At 48.0% G+C, this 23216-nt stretch overlaps 1 protein-coding gene and 1 long non-coding RNA gene across 3 annotated transcripts in view; both read right to left on the bottom strand.

The window, feature by feature from the left end:
* Positions 1-1913: 1913 nt before the first annotated feature.
* Positions 1914-4190, bottom strand: LOC135323393 (uncharacterized). Its single transcript, XR_010384978.1, has 3 exons — positions 4136-4190; positions 3116-3316; positions 1914-1985 (listed from the first exon to the last, which is right to left on the bottom strand). It is a non-coding gene; the product is annotated as an uncharacterized LOC135323393 (long non-coding RNA).
* A 7222-nt stretch (positions 4191-11412) lies between these two features.
* The window catches only part of TTI1 (TELO2 interacting protein 1), a 39707-nt gene continuing 27903 nt past the window's right edge, over positions 11413-23216 (bottom strand). For both annotated transcript variants that reach the window (XM_010975231.3, XM_064475696.1), the window contains one exon: positions 11413-12189. In XM_010975231.3, the coding sequence (XP_010973533.1) occupies positions 12006-12189 (184 nt within the window). In that variant the 3' untranslated portion in view covers positions 11413-12005. The remainder of the gene's footprint in view (positions 12190-23216) is intronic.

Below are 23216 nucleotides of genomic sequence, written 5' to 3'. Positions count from 1 at the left end.
CACACTGAGCTATAAAATGCCAGGGATGGTAATGAAGGCTGGGGGAAGGCACAGACTTTCAGGGTCCTGTGTACTGCTGTATCTCCAATGCCGAGCACAGGTCTTGAATCATGGCAAGCACTCAATAAATGAATCAATGAATAAAGATTTGTCACTGACAGGCATTAACAGCTTTTAAGGGTTGGGTCAAAGTTTGGACCTACTGCATCTTATTTAAGCAAAGGAAGTTTTTTAGAGTCCTGTTTTCTCCCTCCCTACATTTCACAAGATGCTTGTTTTGAACCAGTTGGCATTCTACCCCATTACTATGAGATCTACTGTCCCCTTTAGCCAGACTTCTCTTCTCAGCCCAAAACGGCCACTCTGCCTCCCATCACTGGGTCTGCATTCAGCCAGGAGGATGGAGGAAAAGGGAGAGAAGGGCATACACTCTCTTTTTAAGGATACTTGCTTGAAGTTGAAGATTATTTCTGCTTATCTATCATGAGCCAGAATTTAGTCACATAGCCGCATCTAGCGACAAGGGACATGGGAAAGTGTGGCCTTTATTCTGAGCAGCCGTATGCCTAGATAAGCAGCAGTGTTATTTTACTTAGAAGAAGGGGAGAGTAGATATTTATGACTTCTGGCAGGCTCTACCCTGAGCTTGACTTTGTCCTGAACTTTAGGCACTTTGATTTTAATAAACTATATTATTTGAAAAACATGGTTGCTCCTAAACTCCAGGGAGAACCTTTCAACTCACTATACACAAAAAAAGCCAGGCTGGTGGGTAAGGAGGTGTCTCACTCAGCATCTCCAGGCACCAGCTCCTACCACTTAGACCAGCCACCCTGGATTCTCCCTGAAGGTTGTTTGTTACAGCTACAGGGAATGGGGAGCAGTTGAAGGATGATGCATTCAGAGAAGGGGAAGTTAATGATGGAATGTGTAGATGGGTCCACACTGCTGACCTTCCAAGGACCCAAGTGACTGCATTCTGGTGACCTACCTGAGGAAGCTCTGATGGGCCCGATAGCTGAGCTGGCTGCAGAGAGCTGGGTCCACTCAGCTGCCCCTCCCATGGTCCATCAGGCTTAGTGTCCAGGAAACTTGGCAGCCTACAGAGGGCAGGGAATGTCCCAGAGCTGTGTATCCAATACAGTAGCCATTAGCTACATGTATTTTTAAATATAAACTAATAAAATTAAATGTTCCCAAGTTCCCAAGTTGTACTGGCCACATTGCAAGTGCTCAACAGACATCTGTGGCTAGTGGCCACCATATAGAATAAAGCAGACAAAAACACTTCCATCACTGAAGAAAGTTCTATCGGATAGCTGCCCTAGAGAAAAGACATCTCAGGTTGAATTACAGAGGTAGAGCAAGAAAGAGGCAGGTGATGGGGCTGATCTACACTGTGCCAGGCAGACCCCAGCTGGGACCATGGGCCCCACACCCTGCAAAGGAAGCAAATGAGAGAGGAAGGTGTTCAGGCAAGGGGCCAGAGTGGGCAGGAAACGTATCCGTGTCTTGTTTAAAGGATGTTTTAGTAAGGGCTCCTTCAGAAGCAGGTGCTGGGATGAAGATTTAAGGGTAAGTGGTTTACTTGGGAGGTGATCCCAGAAAGCACTAGTAGGGGAGTGGGAAATGAGACAGGGGAAGTGTGCACAGTCGGGCAAGTGTCCACAGTGAGCAGATGGGGCTCCATCCTACTCGGGAACTCTGGCAGCCACTGTAGAGCACACAACTTAAAGCTCCCCAGGGCTCCCAAGGGCTGAGGGAGCTGTGGATTTTATGCATTAACTTCCATCAGTCATTGGCTGAAGGCTGCTCCCAGGGTGTTAACTGGCCAGGACTTCGGGCCTACTAAGTATGGAGACAGAAGGCCTTCCTTACCTGTATAAAGTCCTCAGGCAGAGATGCAAACATGGGGCAGCTGGAAGTTGGTTGGAGAACATTGAGGTGGTAAGATCTGAGGGATGTGGTCTAGGCACTCAGCATGTCTGGTACAAAGAAGACCAAATCCTTAACCTCCAGCCTCATCATACACACACACACACACTCCTTGCACACCTGTCATGCTGGCCTCACCCTTTCCCCTAGAATCACCCTGTTACCTCCCACCACAGTACCTTTGCACATGCTGTAGTGGGAATGTCTGAAGCACTCTTCTACTATTTCCCATCCCTCTTCATCTAGTCAAGTCCTACTTATTCTTCAGATCTTGGCTCAAATGTCCCTTCCTCTAGGTAGCCTTTTCTGAGGGACCCCAGCTTAGCCCAGGACAAGAACAAGTCCTCCTGTTGCACACTGTCCCAGCTCCCTGTCCTTTAAGTGTGTTGTTATATATTTGTGAGGTTAGTTGATCAGCACTGTCTTCCAATCAGACTTAAAGGAAGACTGCTTGCTTTGTTCACAGTGACACATAGTAGGTCCCCAAGAAACATATGTTGAGTGAATGAATGAAAAATGAATGAATGAATTCCAGTCCAATCAACTAAGACTCCCAGTAGCCAGAGAATTTACCAGCTAAAGACCCCAGGAAGAGGAGGCTAATTAGCAATTCATTAGGATCCATTTTCACTTCTGTAGTCAATGCTAATCACTTGTTTGTTTAAAACAGGAAGTTTTGCACTCATTAAATCCATTAGTAAATGAAAATGCTTCTCAGGAAAGTCTGGCCTCCCACACTGGAGTGTAAATTCTAAGGCTGCACCCCCTACTTTGTCTAGACTTCCCAGAAGTTAGGAAAGCAGGTGCTCACAAGCTGGAATTACTCTGGACGAGGATCTGAGTCCCCCTTCACAGTGGGACTTTAGGTACCTACTTCTTCGGCCTTCTAACCTCTGAGTTTCTGCCCCTCTAAAATGGACACAACATTCAATCTCAGGACTAGTTGTGAAGATTAGAGGGAGCTATGTACCAGGAGTGTCAGCTCACAGCTTGGCATTATCCTCCTTGATGGCTGGTAGAGGGTCTAGTTTGAGAATGTAGCCCCACTGTCATGAACTCTTGTTAACAACCAGGCTCCTCTCTACTCCCAAGCAACCCAGCTTAAAGGCTCACAGTCCATGCTGTGCTCACCCTGAGCTTGCATTAGCTCATTTCATCTTCACTGCAAGACCATTATTACCTGCATTTGTGGATGTGGAAACTGAGGCGTGGAGAGAAGAGGCACTTGCCCGTGGCCTTTGCTCCTCCCCTGAGCTGTCTCCTCCAGGAAGCTGTCGCTGATCCTCGAGGCAGAAATGTGGTCTCCCCAGTCTGTGCTCCATCAGGTGGGGCTGCCGGTCCTGGGTCTTACTCATCCTCCAGTTCCCAGGGACCTGGTGCCCTGTAGAAATGGAACAGCTACCTGTGTCCAAGAGTTAACTACATACTAGTCTCAGTGCTCTCCCTGCGTTAAATCACTGAGTCCTCACAAAAATTCTATAGGGGGAGCTATTAACTATTATTCCCACCTTACAGATAAGGAAATTGACGTGTCCAAGGTCACACAGCTGGAAAGTGTCTGCCTTCCGAGCCCACACACAACACCCCTGGAGAAACAGTTCTGCCCCCAAAACAGGCCCCAGGAACGGTGGAGGGGAGGGCTTGGGGTGGCCTGGCAAGGGTGAGCGCTGCCCCTCATCCAGTTAGAGCCCTGCAGAAAGTCACAGAACAACTTCCCTGGGGCCATGCTACCAACTCGGTCCTCAGGCACCTACTGAGTGCCTACTGGTGGGAGAGTCAGGTCTGCCTCTGGGGTATTGAACAGACCAGCCTCCCTTCCTGAAGCTTCACCCTTGCATTCAGCCTTATTGCCTACTGTTCCCACCTCCCATTCACATGAGCCACACTCTGCATTTTCCACACTTACTGTACCCTCTACCCAGAGGGGCCCTTCTCTTTGTGTCTGAGGGACAAGTACTACAAAGCCACCTTGGATGTCCTCTCCTCCATGAAGCCTCCCAATTTCCTTTCAGTTCATCCTCTGTGCTGCCATTAATTCCTCTAAGGTGTCATCATCACCGTGACAACCAACTCCCACAGGACACTGCCGGGGGCCAGGCCCTGACTCTAGCACTTTATTCTCACCATGCTCTATTCTCACCATGCTCTCAGGGAGGTATTATTTCTATTCATCAAGGCCCAAAGTAATGAAGAGACTTACCTAAGGCAGCAGGGTCAGGATTCAAACCCAGGCTGTCTGTGTCCAGAGGCCATGCTCTTAACTGCTGCTCCAGACCGCCTCCCAATCCAGACTTTATCTCTGCCTTTTCATGATGACTGTCTTGTTTAGCTCTCCTCTGAGCCTGGCTCCTAGGAGACAGCACTTATGTCTTTTTGTCTCTGGACCTGGCACATAAAGAGCCTCGAAAAATGCTTATTGAACTGAAGTTTCCAACCTGCAGATTTTGAATTCTGTTGCATAAACCTAATGTAACTGATCATGTAACTCATCAGGTGATGTTAGCAGCCTCAGGTTTGAATCCATCCTTGCCCTTTATTTGGTGCCTTTGGGCCCATCTCTGGATAGCTGTCAACCTAACAATGAGAGGAAGGCACAAACCACAGCCCTGTCCAAGGTGCTGAAGATGCAGTTATGAATGCGATGGGAAATGGCTGCAAGCCAGAGCTGCAGTGGGGGCTGGGGCAGAGGGCAACATGCAATACCCAGAGAGCACCGAGTGTGAGCTCTAAATTCTACCTGGGCAGTCAGGAAAGCTTCTGAGGCTCGACTTCCTTCTCTTGGGGTCCTGGGGGGCTCAGACGGGCTGGGGCGCGGAATGGCAGATGGTCTTCCTACAAGCAAACCTCCTTGCCTCGGGGCACACAATCCATCCATCCCCTGAAGGGATCCTCTCCAAGATCCCTTTGCTTATTTGGCCTGAGCAATACCTCCTCTCCCCCAAGCCTGCTTCCCCATGAGAAATGCAAAGCACAGGAGAGGGAACCCAGATGATGTTAGGCTCCTATCACCAAAATGTGAGTTTACCATAGAATTATAGACTCATAAGTGTCTTTAATTTTAACAACAGATTTTTTTTTTTTTCTGAGTGAGTAAGCTACACATGTATATGGTTAAAAAATGTGAAGAGTATAAAGGGTATAACGTGAAAAGACATGTCATCACTGATCCTGCTACCCTAGAGGCTGCCACTTGGGTGTTCTTGAAGGGAAATTCCACAAAGTACCCCTGTCCCCCATAAATAGTAGCATTGTTCTGCTTGTCTTTTTCTTTAATAATATATCTTGGAGAGGGGAGGGTGTAGCTCAGTGGAAGAGTGCGTGTTTTGCATGCATGAGGTCCTGGGTTCAATCTGCAGTACTCTGTTAAAATAAATAAGTAAAATAATAAACAAATAAAACAAACCTAATTACCTACCCCCCTCTAAAAAAATAAAGTCTTTTAAAATATATATATATATATATCTTGGAGATATACACAGAGAACTAGCTCTTTCTTTCAGTAAGACACTTAGTTAACCAGGGCTCTCTGGATGGACCTTTAGGTTGTTTCCAACCTTTTATAACTGCAAACAATGCTTCATCATCTTTGCATACAGACAAGGAAATTCCTAAAAGCAGGATTGCTGAGTCAAAGGGTATGTGCATTTAAAATTCTGATAGCCATTGCTGTTTTATTCATTTTGTTATATGGATGTACCATAATTCATTTACCCAGTTCATCCCTCCCTGCTTCCCTCCCTCCTTCCTTCCCTCCCTCCCCAACCCCTTGTCCCGCTTTCTTTTCCATTCCATATTTACTTTTAGGAAATAGTTAAGAGTAACATTTCATGACTTCTGATATACCATTGTTCAGTAGAGCTCACTAGAATTTCTGTGTTGGGGGGGTGACGAGGGGGCGTTTCTGTCTCTTCTGGATGGATGTTTAAATCCTATGATTAGGTTATTTCCTATCTTTTGCTCCCAGTCTCTTGAGATATTAATGTAAAGCATTAGGCGTAATGTTTGGTACATACTGGGCATTCAACATTTCTGAGTTTCTATAAGCTAGGAACAACCTTGCAGTGACTTGCCTATGCACGTACACCTTTGTGCAGATGCGTATTAAATTCTTAGAGGCAGAATCACTGGTCAAAAGGTGTGCACATTTAAGTTTCTGAGATACAGCCACAATGACCTCCAGAGAGCTTGTACCATCTTACATACCCGTTTCCCCACATCCTTACCAACACTTTACTATCAAATTGTGATCTGTTTAGGAAGTGGAGCAATGCTGGGAGACTGACTGGTTTAAACCCTTTACCTAACACACAGGGAAACTGAGGCCCTGGGGAGGAGGAGGGACTGCCAAGGTCACCTGTGAACTGGGGCACAGTTCGTTTTTCATTTCTGGACTCTCTGCCATCTTCTAGGGAACTGGGCAGTGGAGTGTGTGAATGGCAGGTGGGGTCCACGAGGTGAGAAATGGGGCAAAGGAGAGATGGGATGCACCAAGGTCGGTGTCCATTCCACACCTCCACCTTGGGAAATGCAACATGTTTTATTTCTTGAAGAGACTTCTGGCTCTACTCCATCACTTCTCCCTGTCCCCACCCCCTCCCCCCAGCATCTTTTCCCTTGGAAATGCCTCAGAGATTCTGAAAGGTGCTTTCCTTCCTTCTGAGCCTGCCTGTGTGGGAGGAAGATGAGGACGTGAGGGTACTGATTGAGAGAGCAGGTTGAGACCCAGGAGCTGTTGTGCAAAAAGAATGGCAAATTATATAAGGAGGGAAAACAGAAGGGGGTGGTGGAGGCAGCCATTCATCTGTGCTTTTTAACCCTTTCCTGCTGCAAAAGCAGGCGGTCCCAGACGCTGGGAGATGGCTGCGGTGAGAGACATTTTCATAAATGGCTTGATCTGAAGGCTTTGAAGGGAGGACAACACCGCTCCCTCCTCGCCCTTTGCAGACGGGTTTTGTACGCTGGGTTAAACTGTTGGAAAAGGTAGAACAGCTCCTAATCTAGCAGATGATTCCTGTGGGAAATCAGGCTGCTTTTCAAGCGTAATTTGAAAAGCCGCTGCCTCCAAACTTCAGTGGTGGTGGGGGGGCAGGGGGGTGGTGCGGAGAGAAGAAGGCCATTTATAAAGCAATCAACGCTTCGACAGAGTCAGCCATCACTCAGAATTATTTTCTGAAATTTGGCCTCTATTCCTTACTCTGGGGGAAAGGCGATACGGGCACTTTGCTTCCAATCAAGCCCAACACAGGGGCTGGGGTGAATCACACAAAGGGAGAGGAGCCCTGCACTGTTCATCACAGCTGGAGCCGTGGAAAATCATTTCTAGGGCTTCTCAACTCTTCCGAACAAGCCGGAGGAAGCCTCATCAGAGGTCCCATTCATCTCACTTCTTACTTTTAAACTTTAAAGCACATATTTATGTGCCTCAAGTTGCCCATGAACCACGGCATGTCAAACAGTTTGGGGTTGATGGAAGAGGTGCATTTTCTCGTCCTGGGACTTTCAGAAACACAATTTCATCGCCAGTCTCTCTCCCTTCCAATTTCTCCTGTATGCTGCTGCGAGATGAATATTCCTAAAACGCTGCTTCTAGTACATTACTCATCCGTTCAAGAACCGTCCAAGGCTGCCTCTTGATCTCTTAAGGCTGGGATCCTCAAGTTGGCAGTCAAGGGCCTTCATAAATGTGGCCTCGGTGACCACAGCCTCCTTGCACACCCCCTCCCCGACTGCCAAGCCACTCCTGTCACCTGCCACAAATGTGGGGCGGTGAATGCCTGTCATTTTTGCCCCCTCCCCACCCCGTATCTCTTTTCCTGGTAACCAAATGCAGCACTTCCTTCTAGGGGGAACCACTCCACTCCAGCTCTCTCCTCATATGGTTTGGGTGAGCTGACCTGACACCTGCCTCCAGGTCTGCCCATGACAAGGTAGATCAGGGGTTGGCAAAATTAGGTCCCAGGGAAAAACAAACAAACAAACAAAAAACCCGGCCTATTCTGAAAGGCTCCTGAGCTAAGACTAATTTTGACATTTGTAAAAGGTTGTAAAAAAAAAAATCAAAGAAGAAGATGCCATAGAGAATATATGCCTGCAAAGTCTAAAATATTCGCCATCTGGCCCTTTACAGAGAAAGTCTGCTGACACCTGCTGGATGCACAATGCTTGGTTTGGGGTGCGGTGGCGGACGGACAGGTGAGCTGAGAAGAGCAGATCCTTGAACTTGAGCTGGATCTGTCAGAAGGAGGTGCACGCTCTTCTAGGTTCGTCCAATGGAAAGAACATAAGCCTGGAACTACCTGCCATCTCTGACACTTGACAGAGAGAGGCTGCTAGAGAAGGAAAGCAACACTGGGGACAGCACTGTGGGGTGGGATCTGGAGCCCAGATCTGGGATCTGTGGGATCTGGGCTTGGTCACGTGAGCCCAGGCATTTCTTTTTGCTCAAGCCAGTTTGAGTTGGGTCTCCTACTAACCGCAATGGAAGGAGTTTTATGATGAGTACATTGGCAGGCACGCCCCGATGCCCTTGGGCGTGGCATTTCCTTGTCTGGAATGCCCTGCATCCTGTCTGCCTGCCAAGTCTGCTTGTCTTACCAGGATCTTACCTCCTCCTCTGCTGTGGTCCCTGGAAGTTCCTGGGTGGTTCTCTCTGAGATACAACCATCTACTTCCTCAGCTATAATCGTCTCTGAGGAGCAGATACTGCATTTCTCACAAAGCCAGGCGCAAAGGGGTGGGGAGAAGGGGAAGGAGAGCACGTTGTCAAGCCCCGGGCACTAAACACCATAAACACAACAGCACTTACTCCTCCTCCACCAAAAGACACAGAGGGAGCAACTCCATTGTAGAGACGGGAAAATGAGGTAAAGGACGCCCCTGAGGTCACACAGTTACTAAGAGAATCAGAAAATCAACCCCACCTCTGATGAACTCAAGATCCATGTTCTTTCCACAATATGGTGCCCCGCAAGGACCACATTCAGCCCTTCACAGGATCCCCTGGATCCAGCTCTACACGTCCCTGAATCCTCCAAGAGCCTCCCACTGCCTGCAGGTCAGAGCTCAAACATCTCAACCCAAAATGCAAGGCCTTTCAGTATCTGCCTATTAACCCCTGACCCACCCCCAACTCCAGCCACCCCAATACTCAAGAGTACTCAGGGTGCACCCTGAATGAGAGGAGAAATCCTCATTGCACCAGCAAGTTTTAACGGGGGGAAGTGATCACTCTGCAAAGCCTCCGTTAACGAGGGCTAGATTGAGTCAGCTGGATGGGTTCAAAATTAAAGTTGCCTGAATTAATAATAACTGGAGAGGCACTCTAATTAGTTTTTTTTTAATCAAATGCAACAATCTGCCTGCAGGAATCCGAAAGCAACTCAGGATGTCTTAACTCCTTGAGGAAGAGGTGGGTTTTTGCAACATCACCACAAATGGTCCTATGCAGAGGGAGGACTACCCTCTGGAGGGCTTCCCCAGGGCCTGAGTTTTATCACGGCACAGATGTGCACGTTCCCCCGCGTGTCAGTGCACTATCACGACTTGCCACACTTGGGTGCTCGGGGAAGGAGGGCAGGCCACTTTAATCTCACTGGGAGCCAGGTCATGCTCAACAAGTCACGCCACCTCTCTGACCTGTTTTCTCATTTGTCAGGACCTACAGATTGAATTAGCCTGTCACTTTGTGTCCCCAGTGGAATTAGGAACAATGCTCTGTGAATCCTTCTACAATCCCCTCAATTAGAGGGCATTTCCTCCCTTTCCCAAAGGAAATCATCCCAGAACTTTAAAACCAGAAGAGAGTTAAATGATTATCTCTCGCTTTCAGTGGTTCTTAACTTGGAGTCCCTGTGGGGTCATAGGTGAAGTCTGAAATTGTAGACAGAATTTGCAAGGTCAGCTAAGCAGACCCAGCGGGAGATAGAGATGTGTGTGACTGCTGTCTTGGAGGATGCAGCGCCCTCCTGTGAGTGACAGGAGAGGAGGACAAACATTTCAGGGGAGAGTGGGTCCTCAGATTTCATCTGATTCCTGGAAGAGTCCAGAATCCCCAGAGATTACGAGCTCGCTCTCTGGCCCATTCCCTCCACTTTACAGGTGGGAAAACTGAGGCCCAAAGGGTGGGGGGGCTCAATGACTCATGGACAGAGCCAGACCAGAAGCCAGGCTGCTGCCACCTAGACCCGAGCTGGACACCCTCTGCCCTTGCAGGGAAGGCCCTAAAAGGAAATGAGTGGGGCCTCTCCAGAACTGGCTGCAGACCCTTGCTCCAACAGGTCCCCATGCCACCCACCTTCTGGGATTCTTCTTAGAGCTTGGGGATTATTTATGTCACTGAAGGAGCTGGAGCCTCACCATGCATCTGGTGAGGAAGCATTTATCACTCCTGGGGTCCTTCAGCACAGGTGCATGCACATGTGTGTGGCTGTGTACCAAAATTTACATAGTCTGTGGGTTGTAAATCCCCCAGCTAGGAAAATCAAGTGTTTATCCTGCCCTTTCTACACACAAACTCCCTCAAGGTTACCACATGGTTGATGAAGGGACGCAAGTCTCTAGCTAAAAGCAAGCCAGCACTGGGGCTGGAACGGCCCTGCTTTGCCATCCCTGATGAGTGGATTCAGGGGAGGCTCACCTATGGCTGCCAACATCACAGGAAGAGATCAGACGTCACATGGAAGGAAAGAATTATCACCGATGGAGGAGTGCTGCCCAAAACAAAAACAAACAAAATCATACCCGATCAAGCCTCTTGTTCTTGCCTCATTTACAGGAAATACAGGTGACAGGAGGAGACCGTGAAATGACCCCCACAGGGATGGAATCAGTAGTAATCCCGACTGTGGGAAATGCTGTAGAATAAATGACCTTGTTTCCTCAATAAGCAACTTACCTGGAAAAGAAAAGAGAAGTGGAGGGGGGAATCTATAAATTAGAAGAGATTTATTAAAGGATGTATCGATAATGGCAATGTGCATACCTTATTTGCATCCTGATTCACACACACTGGGAAAATTTAAACACTGGCCCAATGCAATATTAAAGGAGCATTGTTAAATTTTTTAGGTGTGAAAATACTATTCTGGCTGTACGTTTTTATAAAAAAAAGTTTGGATACGGTACTGGAATTTGCTTCAAAATAATTCAAGGGCCCGGTGGGGGTGCGCGGAGGGAAGGGGCAGTGATGAAGCAATGCTGGTCACGGCTGGTAACTAGTGCGGCTGGGTGATGGGCACATGGGGCTTCAGGATACCATTATCCACGACAGGAAGTTTAAACATACTTAAAAGGTACCCCTTGTCATGAGTGTTTGCCTTCGGAGAGGGAAACCAGGTGTCTGGGGAACGAGGAAGGGGAGACTGACTTTTCACTGTTTGTACTGCTTGGATTTTATACCATGACTGTATTACCCACTCACGAACATAAACTCATTTTTAAAAAAATCACCCAATTTAAATAACAAACTTCAAAGTGAGGTCTTGATCATACTCTTCATCTGAGAAGTGCCTTTATTTCACTTTCTTCCAAAGAACAGGTTAGGTGCAAAGAGTTCATTCCTTATTGGAGATGGAGGCATGTAAATCTGCGTTCCAGGCCAGTGTTCTGAAAACTCTTGGATGCAGGACACTTCCACGCGGTCCTCAGGCACTCAGGACACACACGATGCGTAGTACAGGCCTCTGTCAGAAGTGTCCTCAAGCTCCCCCTCGGGTGTGGGTGTGTGTCAGTCAGAGAGCCGCAGGTGTGTGAGGGGTGGCCTGTGAGGCAGCTGGGCAGCAGAGATGGTAAACTAAGGAGTTAAGCCCTTAGAGCTGCCAGACAATGTCATTTGAAAACACCAGGTATGAAATATAAATAACAGTCAGCCACTTTCCTTCAACCCAATTTCTAAGCAGTTGTGTGATCGATCAATTTATAAATTGATTGGCTGTCTAATCCACCTTTGCAGTCTTCTCTGCTGCTGCTGCCACCGCCCTTGGCCAGGGTGGGGTTGGTCCCAGGTCCTCGTCCTTGGCAGGGGAGGAAGGGGACCTCCTCTGGCATCCACTGCCCACCGGTGGGGGCGGGGGTCACTGTAGCTCCTGGAGCAGGTGGAGCACACTGGCCGTGTATGGGTTCTGCTGCCCAGTGGCCCCCCGCAGCTGCACAGGGTGGAGGCTGGGGTGGGGAGGTATGAAGTCCTCTGGGCAGTAAAGTTCGTTCAGGAGGAACCAGGTGCCGTCTGGGTCTACCTTCATCAAGTGGAGGAAAACGCTGTGGAGAGATGGAAAAGGAGTGTGGGGGGCATGAGGGAGGGATGCTGGTGTTCTACCTGAGAGGCTGCTCACTGGCCTGTTTGAGAAAAAACTGGTACTCACATCACATCACTTTGCACAGCAGAACAAAACCCAGTTTACTTCATAAACAGGGCCATTAGAATGGTCCCAAGACCTAACAGAGATAGAGGAAAGGAGTCTCATATCCGTTGACATAGAGAAGGAAAGTAATTAGTCTGAGCAGAACAATATTGACATCAAGTAAGCTCTTGGCAAAGACACGTGGTTAAGTTCTGGGGTATAAAGCAGGAGTTTTCAGAAGGAAGAAAACAGACAGGGCCCACCCCTCTTGACAGGCTCCATTCAGCTCACAGGACAAGCCCCAGAGCAGGGGCTCCCCGTCCCACTTGGGGAGCCTCAGCAAACCCTTAACTCCCAAGACTCACTCAGTCCTTATCTCTGGCCCTCCAGCTCACTGCTGAACTCGGCAGCCGGCCCCCTTCTGGCCCCCGAGAGCCACGATTCTCGGTGGTCTGGACAGGGATCAGATACAGTTATTCTTCTGTGAAAGGACTGGTGGAGCCCTGCCCCGTGACCTTCAGCAGAGGCAGAGCACAGGTGCCCCACACGCAACATGAAGAGAACTGAAGGGCCTGGACGCTGTACACCCACCATGGCTGACGTTCTTTTTCTTGGTCTGAGCCGTAGGGTCACAACCCTCGCCGCTTGTCTGCTTATATCCCGTTTCTGAATGATGTCCAGGGCCACTGCACTGGGCAATCCAAGTGTACACTTCATACACCCGACTGGCCCAGGGACTCGAAGTCTGGCTTCTCAATCTCAGGAAGGACAAGGCCCTCCCTGAGCTGGGCGGCTCTCTCGCAGTCCCCCTGTCACCTGCACAGAGAGGTCGGCCTTCCCAGACCATCTTGCCTAGGTGGTTGCCCCTTATTTTTCTCTTTCAGGACACCCTTCCCAGCACTTACCAACCGCCTGTTTACTGACCACCTCCCTTCCTCGCAGCACAAGCCCCTGATGGCTGGGACCGTATTTGTTTGGTTCACTCCTGTACCTCAGGCACCTAGCACAGCACTCGGTCAACAACCGATACCTGATCGAACAGGTTCTCATGTTTAATAAGTGACCTACTTCACTGCACACTAATGACTTCAGAAATATTTATATTCTGTAAAATGATCTGAAGGAGAAGTCAGCTGCTTACCACCAAGGGCTGAGGCACGTTACTAACAGGAGTCACGTTACTGCAGATGTCACTAGCTGTGTGGCCCATCTCTGTCTCAGTTTCCTGATTTTTAAAAACTGGGGACGTACTTCACCCAGGGTTCTGCTGAGGTTTCAGTGAGAAGACACAGATACAGCCCTGCACAGGGCCTAGGACAGGCGGTCCCTGCCTACCAACTGACAGCAGATGGAAGCTGTTTGATGGATCAAATTTTCTTCTTGAGGACCATTCCTAGGAGCCTCTCCTGTACTGCTGGGCATCAAATATGAACTTAAATGTTAGCCAAACGGAGCTAAATTCTGGTTTTTAATTTTGTTAATCCGAAAAGCCTGTGCTCTCAGGGGGTTTGGGTTTTACCCTGGCAAAGTCAGTTTTGCTTTCTTCTTTCAGTTTAACAGACATGTATGCTAAGGAGGCAAGGGGGGGCAGGTGGAGTGGGGCACTCTGAAAAATGTTCTGGCCTGTTTCGTGCCTAAACAATTAGAGTTTTCTTTACTTAGGGTAATCTCGAGTTTATAACCTCAGTGGTGGTTCCTGGAGAAGTGATTAGAATACTCTAATTCACTGTTACCACTTCACCGCAGAAAGGAGATGGGGCCTGCGTGGGAGACAATTTTTGTTTAAAAACAAAAATATCTTTGATAATTAGAGTGGCAAGGGAAATTATGGAAAAAAATGCACCAAAAATGGGAAGCGGATTTCTGTTTACACGTGACACAGTTGACAGTTTTCCCTGGTGCCAAAGACTGTTAGAATGCAAATGGTTTCATTTGATTTTTTTTTCCCCCTTCAAGTACTGGAACAATTCCTCAAGCTACAGCATGGGCGCTCTCTCAGCTTCAAGGAGTATTCTGATCTGGGCGACACCCACCAAAGTAGTGTCACAGCCCAGTTCAGTCCTAGCTCTGTTCTGACTTCCATGGCACAGAAACGTTGCAATGTTCATTTTCGAAGCCCTTTTTAACTTGCTAAATGCGGGTGTTGTACTCTTTGGCAGGAGAGGAAAAGGAAGGAAGCCACTCTCTCTGTGCTTTGAGATCCCAAATGAAATGCTAACAGGGAGGCGAAGTTCGCCTTCTTTTATTAAGCAAGAGCCAAACTCTTGGGAGAATTATTTTGGGTCTTTTTAGCTCTTAAAGGGGTTGACCCCCCAGAACGGCAGGTGGCAATGCAATTTATTCTCCCACCTCTGTGGCGGGGAGCAAATTATTTTGCCTCCGTGAACCCGCTTCCTCTTTCTCCAAAGGAAAATGATCATCACACCCTCCCCACCCATCTCACAGGTTTGTTCCAAGGCCCTAAGGAGATGAGGTGCAGGAAAACACTTTGAAGTGTATAATGAAAACACCGTTTCTTCCAGAAAGAGTGTGTGTGTCTGAGGAATAATTATCACTACCAACCTTGGCAGCACCGTCACATCATGAAAAATTCTTAGATATTCTGGAAAGGGCAGAACATTTGTCTTTTGTTTCACTCATAATTTCCTTCATACTGACTAGGTAGGGGTCTCAATTCTGCCCATTATTTTCAGGAAGAAACAAATGCGATACACTCTGCCCTCTGCGTGCCCGAGGTCGGGAGCAACTGCTGTGCCACGCGGCCAGGTGGCCGGCAGGCACAGCTGTGCTTTTGCCTGGCAGAAGGCATGCGACCCGCTGAACTCTAAACACCGACAAATTCTGAACCTGGACTTTTGTTCACTTTGAGGCTCTAGGAGCTGAGCCTGAGACCCAGGAGGTCTTGTCTGAGTATTCGGTGGCCCAGCCCTGCTCCAAACTCTGATACCACTTCATCTTGTGACCAGTTCCTGCCCATCCTGAGCTGGGGAGAGGGGCTCCCAGAAAAGGGGCTCCTTCTTCCCAGCTGAAGACGTCGAAAGCACCCTTTTGCATAATCAAAAGGCAGAAGACAAAGATGGGACCTCTGCTTTGAAGTCATTAGAGTAACTGCCTGGAAAATGTTCCTAATACATCTTGAGACACGGCCGAGATGGCTGTTGAACATGCCAAATGGCCAGCTCCCTTTTTTCAAACCCAACCGAAGAGAAACACTTGAAAAAATATATACGTACACCATTTAACTTCTGAACAGAAATTTCTTTCTCCTTCCCCCAGGCCCAAATCAGTGGCTCCAGGGAGCACAGTTATCAAGAGATGATCTGGTCCCCAGAGTTTTGGGAGGCACTCAGTTGTGCCTCATGCCTCTGAGTGTCCTGAGGCGAGTGATTATCTCTCAATAACCTGTAGGGCAGTGTAGCTTAAATGATAACTTGACTTTAAAAAATTTAGAACTCGCCGTTAGGCAGTTTCTAAGCAACCTCTGTTTCCATGGCAAAGAAGCCTGGTGTTTATACTGATTTTTCACTTAAAATGCGGTTTTATTGAATTTCACTTCATGCAGGCAGCCATTCCCCTGCACTTCAGCCCTATCTACAGTTGACGGGTATCAGTAAGTACCTAATAAACTCCAGACACCAAACCAACAGAAGTGACTCATTCCTTTACGATCAATATCAGGTGCTCCGAGTGACAAAGCTGGGGGTGAGGCAGCCTGGGGTGGGGGGTGGGGGTGGGAAATGTGCTGCTAGAATCCAGCTGGCTGGGTCTGAGTCCCTCTCTGTGTGGTTCACCAAGCATTTGCTAGCACCAGGCCCTGTGTTAGGTGTGTGGGACACAAAGGGACAGAGGCTCTGGCCTCGGGGCTCCCTGTCTGGTGGGGAGGACAGACTGATCAGAGGTGCACAATGCAATGTGGAGAGGGCCAGGCTCAGATCACATGCGGGCCCGAGCCAGGGAAGGATTCCTGGGGAGGGGACGTGGCAAGTCACTTCTCTGTACATCAGATCCAGCCCAAACACTCCCCAGCAGTTCTCAGGCATGGGGGCTGGATCATAGGCCCTTCCACCCCAAAGGTGGCAAAACCAAAAAGACCCTCCTCGGTTGAAGACACAAATATGCCAGAGTACGTCCTCACCATCTCGGGCTAGACAACATCTGCTCAAGGGGAGCTCTAGAAAACTGCTGGCCAACCAAGGCCCAGCAGAGCTAAATAAACTGTAACTGAAATTCAGAACTTCCAGTTCTCCTGGGTGACAGGCTATTCTTTCTCTGTCAATTACTTGCTTGAGGGATCTGCTGCTCCTGGTCTCTATGGATTTATAAAATGCTCTCATGAGCTGTCTGCGTAAATGCCAGTGGTAAAGAGCTTGTGGCTTTGTGATCCATTTATTTATTTATTTATTTATTTATTTATTTATTTATTTATTTAGGGAGTCTAAAGAAGTTATTCAGGGTGTCTTCTTAGGAAAACGACACAGGCTGTCTATACGTTGAGCACGACTAAATGCAATCGGAAAATAAACTCACTTGTTGGAAAGTGAGGCACATCTGCAAAGTTATTTTGGCTTCCCTGTTATTCCCTTTCTGGCAGAACAGCCTCCACGCTCCTCCTTCCTCCAGCCACCTCTTCTCCTGTGGCTCCGAACATGCTGATGCTACAAATGAGGCTGTGTTTCCTTTTAAATAAACGGATGCTCAAGGTGTCGACGTGTCCGAGCCAGCAAGCATTGGGGCGATGCTTCCACACTCGGTAATTCACACTAATGGGCCTCGGTTCATTGGTTAACCAGTATTTCAAGCCTGTCCTTTCTTGCTTTTCAATTTAGCTATCTTCCCCTGCACGGAGGCCGTTTTTTGTTTCTAAATGTTGGAAATGGAGGATTATGACTTGAAGCAACGATTCACTCTCCAAATAAATACCACCAATTACCTCTGCAGCTGTACATACTCGTTCGGCTGTATTTACCTGTTCACAGTCGTTCATCTATCGATCACCAACCCGCACACTCACACAGAGACTGACATTGAGAATATTTAAATGCAACGGGGACAGGATTTAAAACCATAAACACCAGAAGAAGCTTATGATGCTAATCGAGTCCCTAAAGTACCACAAGACAAAGTATCATAGATGCAGTGGAATGACTCCATTGTTTTGTGCATATTTAAAAAGATATGGCACTGAGAGGCCCAATTTGCTACCGACAATACAAAAATAAGCCAGAGCCGAGAAGGGTTTAAATCCCACTGGGGCAAGATTTAAAAGCAGCCCCTTCCATCCAGCCAGCTCTCCCCAATGCAGGCCCCAGCACCGGCCTAGAGCCCACCACCACCACAGCGCTGCTGGCCACACTGTGCCTCCTGGTCCCCCCTGGAAGACTGACACCCTTGAAGATAGACACATTTTCGTGGCAGACTACCTGTTTTGCGTCCCCCTCCCGGCCACCCCGAACTGTTTTCCTGTAACTCACGCTTTGGCACTAAGCCAGCAGCCTCCACTGATGTTGCTGTAAGAAACAGCTCAAGGAAATATACTTCTGCATTTACTGCAAGGACATTAGGGATAATCGGTCACAGTGGTATCCAGTGTTCTAAGATGACCCACAAGGAAATTTTCTTAGGCTTCAGTACCAAGGGAATTTCAGAGCTGTGCTTCCTTCTGAAAAGCTTTCCTTTCTTATTCCAGAAATGACTGGAATTTGCACAGCAGATGCGCTTCCCTCTTTGCCTTGTCTGTTAGGAAACCCAGAGCCGTACTGAAGTTCATCTCCAGCAGGGGTGCAGAGTTCAAAGTCTGCGTTTCATATATCAACCTTAACCCTGGCTTCCCCTTGTTTTCCCTCTGATTTATTTTTCCCTTAAAAAATGTCCTCACTTCCTATTTACTTTGTATACACTTAAGGTTATAAGATTCCCTAGGTCTTTTTTGGAATAAGGAGGAAGTTTAAATAATGATAACTACCACTTATTGACTTTTTACTCTGGGCTGACATTTTGTGCTAAAGACTAATACATATGACTTTACTAAATCTTTGTAATAATTGTATTCGGTGGAAAAAAATAGATATGCTTATTCTAGTCTTGTAGATGAGGAAACTGAGACTTTGAGAAGGAAATTAATTTGCCCAAGACTACAGCGCTCCTAAGCAGTGATGTGAGGCCAACTCTACCCTGGACTTTGAACTGTCAACACCTTTGTTGATATCAACACAGTACCAGGCTTATAGTAAGAGGCTCCAAAAGATCTTTTAAATATATACAGATATAACAAGGCAACTGAAACCATGTCCTTGGCTACTGTACTTGGTACAGAGATCATCACATTCACTCTTGCCTCTTAGGTGTTCAGCACAGACTACAGACCCTGCAAAGGGATGAAATGGCCACCCTGTGGTTGGCCAAGGCTTTTGATATCTGAAATCCACTTTGTGCAGGCGGTCCAGCTACCAGGCTCCATCTCCTGTCAAGAGTATCCTGGTTCCCGACCCAGCACAACATGTACAAGTGCAATGCACATCCCACACTTGGCTTTCCCACTGGGTGGTGAAACGGATGACCCTGGCAGATTATCAATCACATGACAACACCAAGGAAGCAGGGGCAGGATTGGCAGCATTTGATTTAAGTAGCACAGAGGTCCCTGCCTTGAGATCTGAAACCCAGCAACCCACTTTGTTTGTAATCTGCACAGCAGATATCTCTTATCTTTGACACCAGGAAATCATGCCTATATATGCACAGTGAACAGCTTCAGATCTGAGTGTATTTTTAGAACAATCAGCCTTGAAAAGAAAAGCAGCAATGCCTGTCAAAAGATGGATAATAGGAAAGCTAACTACTTGGGTCTGGATTTGTCAACTATTAATCAAATGTCAAAAGGGAAAATATTAAGAGTGCCCTCATTTCCATGCTGGGTGCAATCTGAGGGTTAACAGCTTTGCTTCCCCAGCTCAAACCAACTGCCCACACCATTTGAGAGGATGAGCTACTAATTTCAAGCTCAGCTGAACTAACGGATCACCTCTGTGGCTCCTGATCCATTCAAATATAATAGGCCCACATGTGGGTAAAGAGAGGAGCTGGGGCTCTGACGGGGATGAAATGAATGAGCCTATGCCAGTCTGAGTTTGTCTAGGGTTTGAAAGCAGCGGCTGGGTCTTTGATGGGCTGGGATCCTACTGCTGGAAAGCAAGCAGGGAAGTCAGTCAGTAAATGAACCTTCCAACTTGGTCCTGACTTCCCCTGCAAAAGGCGGTAGGGGGAGGTGGTACAATTAACATGAAAAAGATCCTTCCCTGGTGAAAAGCCCTGCTCAGATTTCAGTAAAGATGAAGCAGGCTTCCAACAAGAAATGCCATGCCCAAGTGTATATGTGTATGTGTAACATATGTACAATACATCATATATTTGGCAGATTTATGTATCTCCCACGTGGGTTTGTATACACACAACTATACCTCCAGAATGGAAGCACCAGGAAGGCAGAGGCCCTCTTGCTCCCCTCTATTTTCAGTGCCTAGAACAGTGCCGGGCATGCAGCAGCCCCTCAGCCAACCAGCAGGATGAATGAACGCCAAGCAGACTCTCTTACATATTAAGGCAATTCACCTGCATGAAGATTCTGGAGGAAGGTGTTAGCACCAAACCCAGTTTATAGAGGAAGGAAACGAGGCGCAAGGAAACTAAGTCATTTGTTCAAGGTCACAGAGCCAGTAAGATGTGAACCTAGGCTTGCCCACCTCCAAGACTGTGCCCTTACCCGTATGTACAATGGCTAGGAGAGGAAGAGTCAAGGGCACTCTCCCTTCCCCGCCACACACATCAAGAACCACAGCATCCAGCATCTACACAACCAGGAGGCGCACGGCCAGTCACTACTACGGGCGCCCTGCATCCCCACCTGGGTTCTGGGGTTGGCAGGTGGAGGTAGGAGTAGGGGGCAGAGACTGAAAGGCCTAAATGCATTGTTCCTCCTTTGTTGGGCATGGACTTCAACTTTTTAAAAATAGGTATTGCCTAGTTTTGTTCCTTTTAGCCCCAGGGTGGAAGACTCATTGAATGATTTAAGACCTCCACGCTAAAGACAGGGTGCCTCAGAGCTGCTCAGAGAAGCTCAAGGAGTGTGGTTTTCATGGAGTTGAGTTGAACCAGGCCGAGCGCATGTAGGAAAAACAGATTTCAGGGCATGTGCTCTCATCTCAAATTCCTTTCATGTGTAGGAAGGAAAAGCTCCATGGCCAGTAAGGCACAGAGCTGCGGAGGCCCACTGCATGCTGGGAGGTATCTCAGAGGCTTCCAGGGCCACTGGAGAATTTACACCAGTTAAGTTTGCCAAGGTGAGATGGGGGTGTGGCTGATATAACCTGTTATTTTGTAATCCAGTGCTTACTCTCAGGAACTCAGCCTTATTTACAACTCATGATATGCTGATCCCTCCTCCCACACCCCAAATATAGATTTCTCACTTGCTTTCCATTGAAGTTATTTAATTGGTGGAACTTGGGGGAGTTGATATTTTTTCTTGCACAGCCAGATAATAGTGACACCTGGTGGTAACAAACAGCAAGGTTATACCCTGCTCTTACCCTCCCCCCCGCACCCCCCCAACCAAGTTGCAAGATTTATGTCCCTCCTTACAAGGCACATTCGCTAGATAAAAGCATTAAACTGGAATGGCATCTCCGTTCTCAGCATTTACAGCCTTGGTTATATCAACCACCCCCTGATCAATTTCCATTTCTAGAGTTTACAGCCTGGATGTAAAAGCCTGCCACAAAGGCTATATTTAATATGACAAATTAAAAAAGCAAACACACGCCTGGTCATTCTTTGGAGCCAGGAAAAGCAAACAGGAGGAAGGAAATACCCGACCGTGATGCACACACAAAGAGGAACTTTTAAGGAGCAGCCAGGTTTGCCTCTATTCCAACCTGAGGGAGGCTGCCCCTCTGAGGTCCCAGCCCCCACCTGCCAGACCTACAGACACAGCTGCTCGTCTACCACCTTTCAGAATGCGGGAGACCTCAAAACAGCCGCGTGCCCTCACAGGTTCCTCACCAGCCCCACCACATCCAAAGCAAGCAGGTTATTGGAAACTCACGACCTCTTAGGGAGTCGGCGGGGAATCTCTGGATGGCTCTGGCTTTTACTGGTTCTTTTGAATACAGAGCTGAAGCTTGAGTTTTTGTAACCCTCCAGCTATAGAACTCCTCCTGGGGCCCCGGCAAAGAACACAGAGCCTTCTCTTCCCCATGAGTGGGTAGCGGGGTGTCACTGACGGGTTGTGTGGGGCACACTGAGGGGCAGGAGTGGAAGCAGGGGGCTGGGGAGGAGGCTCCTGCAGTGATTCAGGTAAGAGATGAGGGTGGCCTGGCCTGGCAGCTTGGAGGTGAGGAGAAACACAGTTTTAAGAGAGATTTCACAGGTTAGGTAGACAGGCTTCACTTCTGGAATGGATGTTGGGGGGATGAAGGAAAGAAAATTAATGACAAACAACTGGATGGATGTACGGCCATTTGCAGAGCTGGGCACTCTGTCTCACTCAGGGAACCTCATTCACTGCTTCCTGTAGGTCTGACTGTTTTAATATTAATCAGCCCACCCATCTCCCTTTCCTCACTTGGTAATGAGACTCACAAAGAGACCAGGTTTCCTACTGTCTCAGGATTCTTCTCCCATTTAGGGAGCTTATTAATTTCTGAATCAAGATGCCAAATCAGCTCCTGATCAAGGACAACTGAATTCTTTTCCCCCTGACTTCAAAATAAGTTTGCAGATGATATGTCTGTGAAGCAATCAACCCTGCACTTCCTCCCCGCCTGCCTGGCAGAGGGAGGTCATCTGATTCAACCCTGAATGGAATGCGGTAGAGCAAACAAAGGCGCTGCAGTCTGGCCATATTCTCCTCCTTCAGAGGCCCCTGGAATTCCAACTCAAGAGTCAGCAATGTCTGATTTGAGTTTAACTGCTTTCAGCGGCAAAAAGGAAAATTAGAAATGAAAAGATAACGTATTGTGACTATTAGCTTGTTTCACGGGTCTCAATTTGAAAGATGGGTATGGGGCGGGTGTGGGAAAAGTAGGAGAGGGCAGGGAATGTGAAAATAAGATCTTTGTGACTCCTGGTTGTTACAGGCACCCAGAAGAATCTGATTCTAGATGGATTCATCATGTTCAAGAGTTGTACTTTAAATCCTGGCACAATTAGCTTCAGGGACACTGCCTGGGGGAGGACCCTTTTCATCCTAAGTTGGTCCTTCAAGGAATAAAAATGTCTGGGGACAAGAAGCTGGTTGGGATGCGCTCCTGTGCTTGAGAAACCATGACTGATTCTGGGCCTAGGGGATGTGACAGGAAAGGGGCAGAAAGAAAAAAGGGACCTGGGGAAATCAACAGTAAAAAATTGCAAAGGATAATAAATCAATTCAAAGAGATACTTCCATCACTCCCAGAGAGCACAGGTTTATAGGGGAGCAAGTCGGCTTTCCTCATTTCTCGGTCGGAGCAGCCTTTCAGTCCTTCAGGGAATGAGATGATTCCTACCCGACCAAGAAAGATCAGGGACACATTCCCAGAAGCCAATGAAGTGGGAGGGACTGTTTCTTTGCCTGGGGATGCGGAGCCGCAGGGTCCAGGGCAGCAGGCAGTGCCAGGCTGGACAGGCCGGCTTCCGCCCTGGCTGCACATGTCCAGGGCTGGCAGTTCCAGGGCGCAAGCTGCTCCCGGCCAGGAGAGCTGGGGGAAGGGGGCTGGGGTGCATTCTGGGTCTCAAGTCTGGGGAGCGCTGCTGTGCTCAGAATTTTAGCTTTTGAGACAAATCCTTTAGGACTCACAGAACCAGACACAGCTTTTTCTGTTAGAGGTCGTACAGCTATTCTCTAATAAGCAGAACTCTTGGAAATTAGAATCATGTAATTTCAGAGTTGGGAAAAGGCCCTTCAAACCA

Source organism: Camelus dromedarius, chromosome 18 (genome assembly GCF_036321535.1).
Source record: "Camelus dromedarius isolate mCamDro1 chromosome 18, mCamDro1.pat, whole genome shotgun sequence".
Classification (NCBI taxonomy): Eukaryota; Metazoa; Chordata; class Mammalia; order Artiodactyla; family Camelidae; genus Camelus; species Camelus dromedarius.
Note: the sequence above shows the minus strand (reverse complement) of the source record. Positions and strands in the feature narration are given on the sequence as shown.